Source organism: Semicossyphus pulcher, unplaced genomic scaffold, assembly GCF_022749685.1.
Source record: "Semicossyphus pulcher isolate SPU_LCO1_2020_fin unplaced genomic scaffold, fSemPul1.0.p SCAF_1, whole genome shotgun sequence".
NCBI classification, from domain to species: domain Eukaryota; kingdom Metazoa; phylum Chordata; class Actinopteri; order Labriformes; family Labridae; genus Semicossyphus; species Semicossyphus pulcher.
Window position 1 is genome coordinate 27,929,416 of NW_027211603.1, and position 15,000 is coordinate 27,944,415.

The following is a 15,000-nucleotide window of genomic DNA, read 5'->3' on the forward strand; positions in this document are numbered from 1 at the left end:
GTGTGTGCATGTTACTTAACCTCCATTCAGTCAAGTAGTCTCAGGGAAATTGACACATAGAACAAGCAAGTATTAATGCAGGCAGTATGAGCCTGAATGTGTTATCCTGGCACTGAAAGTGTGATGGAAATGTTTCAATATCTTATATTATTTTATAAACAGTGATTAATTAAATCAATAAATATATAGTTGGAAATTGGAATTGGAAATAAAATAAATAAGTGCTACTTCCACAGTTTCCCTTTAATTTCCCCCTTTCTTTATAAAATGGGCTGAAACCTGAAGAAGCTGAGCATGTGACTTCAGGTAAGTAAAGTTGGGCGGCTGTGGCTCAGTGGTAGAGTTGGTGGTTCGAACCCTGGCTGCTACAGTCAACATGTCGAAGAGTCCTTTGACAAGACACTGAGCCCCACATTGCTCCTGAAGACATAGCTAGCAGTGGATGAATGTGCATACATCCTGGTTGGAGGTTGGCATTGCTGCCATTGCCATCAGTGTGGGAATGATTGAGTGAAAGGGTGAGTGTGACATGTACAAGTGCTTTGAGTGGCCTAAAGATTAGAAAAGTGCCGTGTAAGTGCAGTCCATTTACCATTTAAAGTTGGGCGCTGAGAGCAGCTTTGCAGTCATTTGGGAAATTCCCCTTTTGAAGAGGGTTACAGATGACACAACAAAGGCAGGACCAAATAAGGAAGGAATTTCGAGTGCTTAAGTTCATTCTCGACACTGGAAAAAGTAGTCTGATCAAATAAAACAAGAAACTATGATCAATAGAATCAAAACCTTCCACAGATCAAGAAGGAATTTGGCACAGCGTTGTTTTTATCTGACTAAAGGGGGAACTGTGTCATTCACATCAAACACCAGTAATAGAGTCTGACAGCTGGCGCTGGAGAAAAGGAACTCCACATGTAATGTTACAAGTGAGGACAGTTGGGAAATTATTAGGATATCTGCCGTCCCACCATGAGCAGACGGGACCAGCAGACTTGCTTAGGTAACAGGTAACCTTAAGATACACAGGTGAAGCTTTAGAAAGTCAGCACTATTATCCGAACCTTGAGACATGAGAAACAGCAGAGTATGTGTTTATGCTTCACAACCAGCACTACAGGCAACTGATAGTTATGACAGCTAATGTAATGTATTATACAACAGTTAGATCAGACCAAGTAACCTGATTGGATAAGAGGCATTCCATGAGTGGTGATATAGAGAACAACATCAATGAGACTTGTCACTCAGTGTATCACTCCGCCTCAGCCAGGTGTTCTGAATACTGTTAAATAACATCACCACAGAGCGTGTATGTCTACATTGATCGAGCTGGTACCTCTGAATCACACAGCAGACTCTTGTTTCACTGGTTGATGATGAATTAAAACTGCGGCCTTGTGCCTACGACCGAATCACAGCTGGGATTATATTCAGTACAACATCACTCCCTCTCATGTGATATTGCTTAAACATTTACTCTCTGATAAGGTGGTTAGAATGACATGTTTATACATTAACACCACAACTAATAATTAAAAAAAGAAAGTAATAGTTAGACTGTGTACATTTAAGAAAACTTAGAACTTCAATGGTCACCAAGACGACCATCCTGTAAGAATGAACTCTACTTGTGCTGGTGTGGCTGCTATACAAGCAACTCCTTGTTTAGATGTGAGCATGCCTACATAATGTGGAGGGGCAGCGTTCACAAAGTGCACCTGTTACCTGCACACTAGGCTGGTAGATGTGAAAATAAAAAACATATAAAAGGAATATGTACGTGACTTACGTGCATCCCAGACATGGTGAGGGAAGTTGGGCAGCAGGTTTCCTCAGGCAGGAAGCGGTCACTGTTCAGCTAGTACCATCAGAGCTGCAACAGAAAAAGCAGGGCATTAAAATTACAACCAACAATCTGCTGATTTTAGCAGTTAAATACAAGAACTGTATGGATAAGGTTTTATGCATAATAGGCATACGAGAGCAGCCATTGTTTGAGAACCATCAGAGTTTTTTGACACAATAAATTGTGCAAACAATCCAAAGGGGTTCTACGTTGTTAGTGTGCATCTTTCAAGACCAAAATGGTTTTGTTGCTGATGATTTCCATAAAAGTGTTGCATAGAGAAACTAAGATTTCCATAAATAAATATGCAATGTTGGTTATTCCCAAGGTACGAATCTTATCTCACTGATTCATCCGCCTCATTCCTCATTTTAAGTCCTTTGACAAATTATGTTCGCTGCTGATAAAAGAGAGCTAGCAGATACAGCGCTATCTGAACGGCTGCTTCCTGACTCTAATTACAATTATTTATTTTGTAGTTATTCGTGTAGGTTGGATGGAAAATCTGAAAGACTGGAACTGTGACCTAGTAGAAGGCAGCTGTTTCATTTTAGCCACATCCTCCCAGCATCTTGATTTTGCAGCCAACTACTAAGTCCTTTAAAGGTGACCTTGACACAGTGACAGGGAGGAGGGGAGAGCTAGGGAGAGAGAGAGTGAGCTGAAGAGGGACAGAGAGAGAGAAGGAGAAAAAAAAACTGTGTCTCAGTTTGCTGCAAAAAAAAGTGTGGTTTGGTATGAGTGCCTAGAGGACCGTGTATGTCAAACTGTGTGGCTGAAAGTGGGTAAGACTTTGTGTTGGGTGTTGGCATGTGGCTGAGAGGGTGTGTCTATTTAAGTCTGCCTGTACAGAATAAAACATATATATGTGTGTGTGTGCTCTCTTTCTGTCAGCCTAAACAGAGTTAAATTGTGTTTTATTGTTACATAATTCTTGCCACGCAGCCCTTTAAAGTTGTTTCTACCGTGAGCCGTCATTGGTCAATCAGCTGCACCATACTGAATACTACAACAGCTTGAAGTGAAGCTGTAAATGAATGCTTCCCACAGTAGCCTCCATACAAAGCATCTCACTTCCGACCAGCCCAGAGAACAGGAAGTTGAAACGAGGAGGGAGAAGGAGGAAGTAGCTGACGCATATTTTTCCAGAGCTTTGTACAAGATAGGGAGGGGCTGTAGTTGTCCAGTGTGAGTGTGGGCACCCTGGTCACTCCACACACTCAAGCCAATCTCAAGCCAGTCACGATGGTAAGATCAGCAAACACAGTGAACGACACACTGACAGCTAGACTATAACTCTAGCTTCGGTATCCCCAGATAAAAATGTTCTTTCCCTTCGATTTATCCTGCTTGTCGGAGGTAGATGGAATTAATAAAAACCCATGGAAAGTAAATTTTCCCACTGAGCATCTTCCAGTAATTTTACACTTTAACTTATTTATCTGTGTAATTTTAGAGCTATAAAAATGATGCATCTCCTTCAGAGGGCCTGCCTACTGGCTAGCCTGCTCCCAGAGAGCATCCATGGCCCAGCTTCACAGCACAGCCATATCCTGTGTTCAAACAGGAAGCAGCCTAATTGCAGACCATTGCAGATCTGTATGCAAACTGACAGAGCCAAATATATTCAAGGCCAGGCTGCTCAGCTGCACCCAGAGGGCACCGGCTTCTCTCCCTTTGCCATTCTGTACGTCTGGAGCGGTGCTGCTGGAAGAGAGCAGCCAGCTCACCAACCCACAGCCGCGCTAGCTAACCAATAGAGGAGAGACAAGTGAGGGCTATTCTTATCTCTCTCCAGTGCTGAGGAATGCCTCCGAGCTATTCAAGAGCTTCAGCATCACACTCCTCACATCGCTCTCCTTAAGTCACTCAAGTGTTTCTCAGTAAAGACTTTGAGTTCTTACGTTTAGTGTACCTTTGCAGACTGTAGAGCAGGGAGACTGTGTGCACTTTGTTTCTCAGAGGGAGAGAAAATAGGGAACCAACACCCATAACAAAAATCGATGCATTGTGATACCACACATATTTGATGCGGAGAAATGAGGTGTAGATAAAAAAAACTCCACCAGGAGTTACACTGTTTTATTTCCCCTGCTGCAAATCTATATAATAACAAGGGCTGTGTTCAGACACACAATTGCACTGCGTCACAAAAAGGAAAAGTAAGGGGCTGTGTACGTTTGGGTACGTTTCTACCAGGAAGAAGACAAAATAAGAGCGGGTTGTATAGATCCATCAATATGAATCGTTTATATGTGTATCATTGATACAAAGTGTGAACATCAATCTTTAAAGTAATAATCTTGAAGATTTTCATTTAAATAAATGTCTGTTAAGTCACTATCTATCGCCGAATGAGGTAACACAATGGTGATTGAGCCTACGGCCCACTGATGAAAGCCTTTGCACTTGCAGTATTACAGACTGGGTGTCTGTGGCGACTTTCACGGAACAAATCACAAGCGGCGCCCAGTTAGTGACGCGTTTCCATCAGCCAGCAGTGGTTGGTCTGCCAGAGAGGGTAGGCGGAGCTAAGCGGCTGCTTTTCCGGTCTCTGCAAGTGTTGCGAGTAAACAGTGATCTACTATGGCTGAACAAACAAAGAAAAGATCGATGACTACAGATACAACTTCAACAATAAGTGAAAATCCAAAGAAAAAGAAACAAATTCGACGCTCAGATGAAGCAAACTGTCTAAAAAGGAAAGTGACCGTCAGTGAGGAAAATCAAGAGTTACAACCGGAGCCAACCGTGGACGTCACACATGCAGCACTGTTTGGATATCTGGGAAGTGTGCTCCTGCAATCGCCATTTATCGCTATAGGTGCCGCCAAAGAGAACGAAACTGAGATCTTCAAGATCATAACTTTAAAGTCATTTTTATAGATATGCCTTTGTTTGAAATTCCCACAGCACATCTGTGTTTTAATCCTCGGCGTATCTCCAAGCGCTAGGCAGATAATGGCAAGCAGCTAAGAGAAAGGCTGATAATCAACTTCCCTCTTGTGAATAAATTAGCAGTTTGGAAGCATTTTGGATTTCGGAGAAAAGATGGGTCAACAGACAAACAAAGGCCTCAAGCAAACAATTCTGTTATAAAACAAACACTCAGGAACACAACAGACTACAACACTTAAAAATGTGAGCTGTAACAGAAAAAGGTTGTCTTTAATTAAATGGTCTTTTAGAGTTTACTAATGCGATTGTGTTTTACTACTCAATTTGTTTTTTGTGAGTTTATATAATCATAAATCATAATGTGGCAAATATGGCATTGTTATCCAAAGATTTATATATGATCATATCGTGATAAAACAACTCATATACACAGCTAGCCTGTATCACTTTAAAGAGGATTTTACTACTTTGTAAAGTTAATACAGCAGAGATGATATGCTCTCTGTCATATAAGCAGTAGATTAGTGATGCTGTATGATGCAATGTATTGTACCTGACGTGCGTGCTAGCATCAATTGGATTGGCCTGGACTGAATACCGAGTGCTTCCCGCTGACTGGGTTGTATATTTTCATACACTGTTGTTATTGGTTGAAATGCGGCCCAATAATTTGTATTCTAACCATGATCAATAGCTGAGCAACCACTGAATAATTCACAGTCTAAATATATGGGTCTTCATGTGTAAAGGTCACATATCACAGTATACATTTAGCACAGGAGTTCACTGCAGCGAACAGATGTGCCAACACAAGTGGAAGCGCTTCCCCTCTCCCTTGATCCTAATTTTCTCCTCGTGTGCAACAGGATCTGCTGGTGACACTGTCATGGCAACACACCAGGAAGTGCTTCATCAAAGGCTGCTGTTACATCACTGCCTTTCCCGCCGCTCAGCCAGGTGACAGTAATATTACTGTTTGTGTCTCAAGTGAAATTTTAATAATAACTAGTGTTGTGTTTAGCTCACTCTGTGCTTCATATCTACTGGTGCAGCTTTCTGCAAAGGCACCACTTTAATAAAGAAAGAGGTGAAGTGAATGTGGGGTCCTGTTGCTCGTCTACCATCTACTTTATATCAGTATGACTGATTCAGAGCATTAATATTTCATCGCACTGTGCCTCCAAGACAAATTCCTGCTTGTTCATTATACTTTGGATGCAGCACAGAAAGTGATTTATTCTCAGGGTCCTGAAGCCATTCTGCTCTGTTCAACACAAAACATGACAGTGGAAAACATCCTATGGCAAGTCTGTCTTTGCTCTGAGCCATGCAGGCCTTATTAAAGCCAAGGCTTCTCAAAGGTGTAAAAATAATCATCTCTGTCAAGACAAACTAAAGTGTCTCTTCCACCTCCACTGAAACAGCCTCACTCCTACACTCACATACACAGGGGGGACCTTCAGTGGAGAGGGGCAGAGATGCAGGATGCTGCTGCTTCACTTTGTTAGAAAGTTAAGTTTAGATTATAGGTGATCAAACAGTAACAGTGAACTGAGAAATATCTTTTCTTTCAAAGGCATTTAGTTTGTCATATTCATTTGGGACTCTGCATGTTAGGGGTGTGAATCTTTATATCTCACAATTCAATTCGATTTCGATTGTTTAGGTCAAGATTCGATCCAAAATCGAAGTCTGCTGTGTGCTAAGAAAACCACAGTGGCAGATTATTATATGACATTAAAGCTCAGTAAAATGTGTTCAAGATTAAGCAACTTTTATATTTGATACAATAATGTAAATACACAGAGGAAAACCTAAGACACAAGACATTATTTTTGCAAAAATAAAACATTGTTTAGTACTTGACTTCAACTGTGACATTTTAAAACAAGTTCAAGTTATACAGTTATACAAAATGAGAAATACTTAACTTAAATAAGGCCAGCTACCTCTGTATTTATCAGAAACTTGCACATCACACATTAATGCTCGACAGCCCTTTGACACATCGTTTTCAGCTTGTGTGTGGGCAACTGCACATTGACGTTCACAGCTGTGTGGCTTTCATGCATCACTCGCGTTTGTAGCCTATACGAGACTCGAGATGCCAGGCGTCCGTGATGTAGTGAGTGGTGAATGTCACGAATGACTGGGTGGCTCGAGAGGTCCACGCATCGCAGGTGAGAGCTGTTCTGTGGGCTTTGGTCAAAGCTTTCCCCGTAAATTACAGATGCTGAAACCTAGCTAACGTTAGCAGCGCTACTGACCAGACAGGACCGACACACTCTTTGCTGGAAATGTGGGCTACGGAAGCCTGTAAGGGTGCACGGCAAATTATGCATGCAGCAGGTTTGCCGTGCGTGTTGAACATTTACTTGGGACGAATCCTGACATGAATCTGTTTTTTTCAGCACCCCTACTGCCTGTCAGATTTCTTTGACAAAAGACTTTGATAACACCTCCTAAAGCTATTAGTTTCTCTCGCTTGAAGTAATTGTAACAATTTAGACATCATTTCACTTTCTGGTTAAAAAAAAGAAGAAAATACATGACAGATATTCAAACTGACAAATGAAAGACAGACTTGATCCATTGAAAGTACAGAAAATGATGATAGATTAACAGCAGACTCCCTCATTCACAATCACGCTGCCATGAAACTGAGCTCATCTTGACGTGAAAGCTTAAACCACCGTCTTACAATTACACAAATCTGTCATCCGGCTCCTTTTTAAATGAGCAGATTTGTCTCTTTGAAATTAAAAGCCTGTGCTTCAGTAGCAAGTTGAAATTTTTGGACATTTATCTTTCACTCTAATCCAGCTCATATCAGCTGACGTCCAACCAAAGATTCCCAGTGCTGTTTGTGCTGGACGCTGACCATGTTTAGCTGATTGTTGCTCTGTCAGCTGTCCCAGGACAAATAAAAGAAGTCACCAGAGAGGGCCGGTGTTCAACTAGGACTGCTGCTGCCAGATTCTGAACTACTGCGGGTTAAGTAAACAGACGACAGGTCTAAGCAGGCCCGAAGCCTTCCACAGATTACAGCCCACCTCACGCAGCACCAACCAGAGGTCATAAAAATCTACATTTACTTGGGGTATTTAAGCCTGGCCCGGACACACGTCTGTTTAAATCAGGATGTTTTTAACTGTCCTGAGGGAAATTCAATTTACTGAGCCAGCGTTAAACAATGGCTCCCATCACACTCAACAAAGGACAGCTTTATATACATTAACCAGTAAACAACATTCCCAGCAAATTACAAGAGTGGCGAGTCAAGTGATGCCACACAAGAACGCTCCACATAACACTTAACTTTTATAGCTGATATAACGCAGCTGTGTGTTGCTCTTCAAGAACTCAGCTCTTAACTTTTATACTCAAAATCATTAGTTTTTCTACATTGGAACAACACAACCCTCAGGAATAAAATCAATACTTGTTTCTGCCAAAGGTTTTCTTTAGCCTGCTCCTACTCACATGCACTCAGAGGAGACCACAGAGGATGGGCATGAAGTACTGGAAGGCAAAGTTGCATATATTTCAGGCTACAACTGTCAACTGTGTGTACAAGCTGAAGTAGATATTACTGGAACATGTAGGCCTCCCTTTAATAACTATTTTTTATCTTGTTTTTGCAGATGTTAGTGGCACTGAGAGTAAGTGATATTTCAGCTCGTGTGAACGTGGATGAAGGCAGCATTCACCCTAACCACAGGCAGAGAGGTCCTGACCTACATATTGTGGTTTCATTTTGTGGCTGATTGGAAAATGAGAACTATCTGACTTCAGTGGCAGACTCACAGATAAACATCTGTCTGTGACAGACTGACTTCCTGTTTGATCTGACTGCTTTGCTAAAGCTGGGCGGATGCAAACAGGCCTGAGCACCTGTTACACTTCCCTCTACAAACAATTTATCTGTGACTATATTTACAGCCTGGTATTTACAGACAGATGGTTTATTTTTTTACCACAACATTGTTCATAAAAAACATTTTAATGGGGGGGTATTATGCTCATTTCAAGCTTCATATTTCACTCCGTGATACCTGTGGAGTAGCTTAGCATCATTTACAGTTAAATCAGTTTTCTCACACTGGTGCTCTGTGCAGGCCCTCATACAGCCTCTGCCTGAAACGAAGCCCACGTCCCTTTAAGAAGCCCACGTTCTTCTGATTGGCCAGCTCTCCAAAGCTGCTGAGGCAGCACTTTGTGACATCACAAAGTGCAGCATGGAGAAAAAACTGTGTGAAACCTGGCGTTCACAGCAGACTGAGCTGAGAAGCCTGGGGATTACTCCAACATACTTTTACCTACAGATTTTAAACTTCACCCACGTTTAGTCTGGACATCCAACAGTGTAACATTATATAGATATGTCTTAAAATGTAAAACAGCATAATACCCCCGATTTAAAGATTTTAAAAGGCAGCATCATAAGTATACTGCAGCTATGGCTATCGAACCTTTACTATGGCTCACTATAAAGTCCGTTTAATGGTCGAGCTCCCTGTCATATGGAAATGTGACCTACTGGGTATGCAAATACAGAGTGCTCACAAAAACACTCACAGTGCTGCAGGCTCTGCAGAGTGGACAGCATGAAACTGTCAACAACAAATGACTCGTGGCTGCATCACATTTCCTCATATGTAAAGTACTTGACAGCAGGCCTGTCTGCAAGAGCAAATGATGAGCACATGAGGCGAATCAGGTGGTGTTAATGGCAGACAGTAAATAAATACGCTACACCTGTCTGAGAAATATGCAAATACAGAGAACGTGCTAAAAAGTGAGGTAATACTTGTTGTGAGTGTCTGTCACGATGTTTGATACGGACACTATTTGCATTTTACCCCTGTATCTGTTTCTCATTTACATTGCTGAGAAGACATTTGCAACTAGTAAGCCTGGTTCAGTGAAACAGCATAAAGGCAGAGTGACAGCCCAGCTTCGTTACAGCACTGTGAGGCCTCTGTGTTCATTAAATCACAGCACACTGCGAGACAAACACGCTGACAGATGAACAGAAGAAGCAGATCTGACCCGTCGTCCCATATGCGACTGAGGGAATTTTTAATAAACACAACAACCTCTTGATTTGGTAACAGAGCAACACACTGAGACAGACTCTTGTCAACCTTAGGGACTGTGTGCAGCACAATAAAGCAACAGTGCACATGCTATATAATGAAGCCGGGCTGTAGCTGTAAGAAAAGTGGGGGAGAACATCAAAGTGGCCACACGCAGACATGGAGGCCACCCTTTGTGTTGACCTCTCTCTCTGCAACTATGTGTGTGTGTGTGTGTGTGTGTGTGGGGAACCAGGAAGTGAGCTTCAATTAGTGCAAAGGCATAGAGATAATGCGCCCCGAGATGGAAGTCATACCACCAGACACTTAATAAGCCTCAGTGTCCTCATGTCCTTTTCATCTGGATGAGTAGTCTCCCACCACAGCAGGCAGTCGCTACTGGGCCTCCACATGCTTCAGTGATCACAGGACTCTAACAGACACTGTTCAGTGCAGGGAGGAGGCAAAAACCAATGTACAACACTGTCTCTGCACAATGCCAGAACACAACCAAACACTGTTCTTCCAAAACAACATAAAAACAGGGGGTGCTGAAAAGAAATTTTCATTCTGATGCCCTGATACCCTGGGCTCCAAAAAAAGCTTTTAATATCGCGCTCCTGCCTTTATGAACTCTGCTGTGTTTTCTCCCCCTCAGCCAACAATGCGAGGCATCACTGCTCTCTTTACACCAGCTGGGCTCTACAGTGTGCACATTACGCTGCAAGAGAAAGAGTGTGAAGATGTAAAAATGATTCACCAACAAGTGACCGATTTCAGATGAAAGTTGGGGGAAAAAATTATATTTGAGCCACTAAAATCTGACTTTAACAAGTATGTTATCTTATGTTAGCTTCTCCTTTATCTGAACACCACTTTCACAGGTAAAAATGACAAACCTTTGCCAGTAGCAGATCATACCAGCTGTTGCTAATTAATGTTAGACTTATTCCAAAAGTAACTTTTGGGAGGACGCCGGAGCACATGGAGAGAAGCCACACATGCACAGGGGAGAACATGCAAACTCCACACAGAAAGGCCCCCTATGTCTGAACCAGGGTTTGAACTAGGAACCTTCTAGCTGTGAGGCGACAGCACTGACCACTGCACCACCATGAAGCCTAAGTAACTTGATGACCGAATAAAATGTAACTTGTATGTTGTCCAGTTTGTTGAACTCTGCAGGCCGTGTTAGTGTCGGCTAAAGATCATTGGTGTGGAAAAAACTCCAATCTGTAACACAACTGAAATTTCAGTGTGCAGGAGTTTCAATGACCCAAAAAAAGTGGAGTTGAAGTCAAAAAGTGGAGCAGGTCGAATCACATCAAATTCATATTAATAATCTAAGCTTAAATACTTAATTATGAACGCGGACCTTCAGTATTTGGTTTAAGTACCTAGTGATAAAAAATTAGCTGCCTCAGGTTTAGGAGTCTTCTGCTGCTTCAATATGTCAGATACATATTTAATGGTTTCACTAAATACAAGTAAGGAATAAAGTGCAGTTTTAGCAGATGCCCATAAGATGAACGATAAGATACCCTCTTCTATTGATATCACGATACCAGACATTTAGTAATCGATACCAATACCAGTGAAATTCCACGAGTCTTGATACCTAATTCGATACCATAGTAAACAAACAAAAAAAAGAACACAGATTTATTTATTATTGATTGTATTTTTATTAGTAGTATTGCTTTGACCAAAAAAAAATCTTGGCATTAGTAGTTTTGATTCTGTACTAAAATCTGCTCCGAGCTAGTGTTCTCTCTAATATCCATTTTATGTTGCTGTGAAAATAATCTCCTCCAAACAACTGGATGTTATTCAAGTTTGTCGCCAAAAACTACATTTTACAAGATTGTATTTGAACACATCGTGATAAAATTGTAAGTTACCTTCGCCTAATACTCATTTTTACTGAATAGAGCTTGAACGCATCATAATGCAACTCATAGCAACCTCCGCTGTCTAGCTGTTAGCTCCGTTATTTAGTCAAGGAGGACTGTGCTGTCTGCCAGCTGCTAACAGCTAACGTTACTAGCTCTCCTCCTGCCGATTTCAACACGGACTCGTTGCTCCCAGTGTAACATTATCAGGGAAAAATGGGGACCGGAAGGCTGGACGGCGTTAGTCTCGAGCTCTTCCTAGGTATATACAGTACCTGTGGTACTGTAGAAAAATTAGTACCGTCACGTTTTCAGCCCGTTTCATACCCTCTTCACTACTGTTAAGGGATAATTAGTAACAGTGGCGTCCTCTTTCCCACATGCTTTGTTCACTTGTTTTTCAGACCTGGTTTTACCTTAGAAAGCTTGTTCTCCGCCTTGTACATTGTTTATTAACTCTCAAAATACCTTACTTAATACTGTTTTGTTGTGTCCAACAACATTTTCAGCAGGTTGAACTCAATTCAACCAGGCACTTACTTCTATATTCAAACATTGGGTTGAGTGATGAGCTGCAATAGGTGTGCTTTTCCCTTATCTCTGCGTACATGAGACAATCGAAGGCTATACTGAAAACCAGTGTTTTTATATGGTCTTTGCAATGAAGTGCCTTGATTTGTCAAGCATCCAATATGCTGTAAAAGAGACTTATTCTGACAAATCTGACAGTGATGTGTTGCAGCAGTAATCCAAATCAAAGTGAGACAGTGATTAAGAAAGCAGAAACAAGTTACCACAAATCACACCTAGTATCAAAGCTGTCAAACCACAGAGATTAGAAATGTCTTACTACATACTTTAAAAAGGAAAGCTCAGATAGATTGATTTACTTCCTAACAGAGATGGCTGAGATTACAGCAGGGAGGAATCTAAAGTTAAGAGTTTTCTGGTACACACAGGTGCATGGAGGGGACACTCAAATCTCAAGTAGAGCAGAGAGTGGAGAGAGCTGGAGGGCTGGTAAATAATAAAGGAGAAGATCGGGGAGCAAAAGGAAGTTAAGAGAGACTGTGGCTTACTCAATCATTACAACTGTGTGCCTGCCTCTGCCATCTGCCACATGAAACATTTTCAGCCATCTTCACCTTATTTTAGCTGCGGCGCTGCTTTCACTGTGCCACAGAAACTCTTCTCTTCAGCTCGGCAGCACCAGAAAGAAAGACTGATGTGGCCTTATGGGTTGAGGTTGTTTTGCGGCCTTTTAAACATAAACTTAACTTTTAAATACTGCCCAACGCAGCCACAGAGCTCTTGCATCAACCAGCAGCTGCACTAGAGGGATTAGACAGAAGTGCCTTGCTCAGTGGTATCTATCAGTAAATCCTTATGGAGGGTAGGAACGCAGGATTACCCACACTTCCCCTGCAAAGATTCAGCAGATGGTTGGACATTTGAACACAACATTCAGTGCACATTTCTGTAACTATACTTTACTGAATAAGCAAACATTTGTCGTGCTTTTTTTAACACACAGCATTACAACATGACTGCCACAGACTCCCAAACTTGACCAGGAACACCGAGAACAGCCGGGTGGCCCGCTGGAAGCTGAACTGAGCAAGAGGAAAGACAAATAAGTAAGGAAGAAAAAATAAATCACATCTTTTCTTTGCAGCAGAGCAAAGGAGTCATGTGCGTGTCTAATCCACAGCCGTCATCCCCTATTTTTATCTAACCGAATGAAAAATAGAGCAGCGTGACAGAGAAACGTCTCCCCCCACAGAAAGACAGACAGGTGGGCAGACAGGCGGCCCTCCTGCCTGCCTGCCTCTCTGACGTAACAAGTGACGGGCTCGGGCTCACCACTGATGACAGATAACAAAAGCAGGGAGGCAGGAAGTGGAAGAAAGAAAGGAAGAGGGAGAGAGAACTCCCCCCTCCTCCCCTCTGGAGCTCGGGGAGGCTGCTGGACTGGAGAAAGCAGAGGGGAGGAAGGGTAGTGGTGACAGCTTATTGTTTGAGCTCTGTGTGCTGTGGTTCCAGTCTCAGCACACACTCATCCAGGCCCGGCTATTTATATCTTCTCCATATCCAAGCAGGCGGAGGAAGGCTGCAGCCGTTTTCACCATTGCATACATTATGGAGGCGCTGCATTAAAGAGCCTGCCTGCTGTGAGGGGGGCTGCCTGTGCTACTTCTATGTAGGGTTTTCCTGTTTACTTTCACTGTGTTTGGTCCTGTATCCAGGATGCCATTTTATTGTTTTCACAAGTAAGTAAAAAAAACCATTAAATTCAAATTCAATCTGCTAAAAAAGGGTTCTTGTGAGAGACAGATTAAACTAGGGCGGCACAATATTGGAAAAGTCTAACATTGCGATATTGTTTTGTTCTGCGATATTTATTACTATTTTAAAATACTGGAAATTATACCAGAGTACTAGAGAGTGTGTTTTCATATACTTATGAACAATTAATCATACATGTTATTATTTGGAACTTTTAATAAGTCTATTTAACAAAACTGCTCCTACTTTTACCACTCAGCGACACTGACACCCGCATGAAAAAGAAGAGAGGGTTCCGGTGGAGACAAGTTTCTTTATAAAATAAATACACTTGCGGGCTACAGTTGTGTTATTCATATGGTATTTGGGCTCAAGTCGATTCTCATTTGAATAACCCAATATCGATTCATCCTGAGATCGATCTTTAAAAATATGTGTAGCATATGTTAGTAAGAAATAAATAAAAAATGTGTAGGCCTGACTCCAGCGGCCAAAAATACAGTGATGTGGTGTCTTATCCTTTAAAGTCTTTATCCTTTGTGTAAGTTTTACAGTAGCAGTCTATACTAGCTTTATTAGCTTATTGGTAACACAGTTAACACAATTACGTTATTAGTAGAGCAACAGAAAATGATTTAGTAATTATTTAGATTATTAATTATAAACCAAAATACTGATATTTCAGTTCAAAAATTCAGATGACGATGTCACCTTAGGCTTTTGTAATGGGATTCACAGCACGACCTATGTGCCTGGTTTCAGAAAACATACTAACTCACCACAGCTCATGTTCAGCATGAAGTGAAAGGAGTTGAGTAATTAATGTGGAACATGCTGAAACGTTTAGGAGCAGCATCTTTCCATCAACTGTTGCATGTGAGATGAAGACACGATCCTGCAGGTGGAGGTATGAATGTGTCAGTGTTTAAACACAAAGTAAAACAGAAGGTTAAATACTCCGGCTGAGTGCAAAAGTATATGTGAAGGCAGGTAAGAGTAGGAA

At 41.7% G+C, this 15,000-nt stretch overlaps 1 protein-coding gene across 1 annotated transcript in view; it reads right to left on the minus strand.

Moving 5' to 3' along the window:
• The window catches only part of LOC138590196 (tyrosine-protein kinase CSK), a 56,692-nt gene that overhangs the window by 25,249 nt on the left and 16,443 nt on the right, over window positions 1–15,000 (minus strand). The window contains exon 2 of the mRNA XM_069660784.1: window positions 1,787–1,870. Within this exon, the coding sequence (XP_069516885.1) occupies window positions 1,787–1,801 (15 nt within the window). The 5' untranslated portion in view covers window positions 1,802–1,870. The remainder of the gene's footprint in view (window positions 1–1,786; window positions 1,871–15,000) is intronic.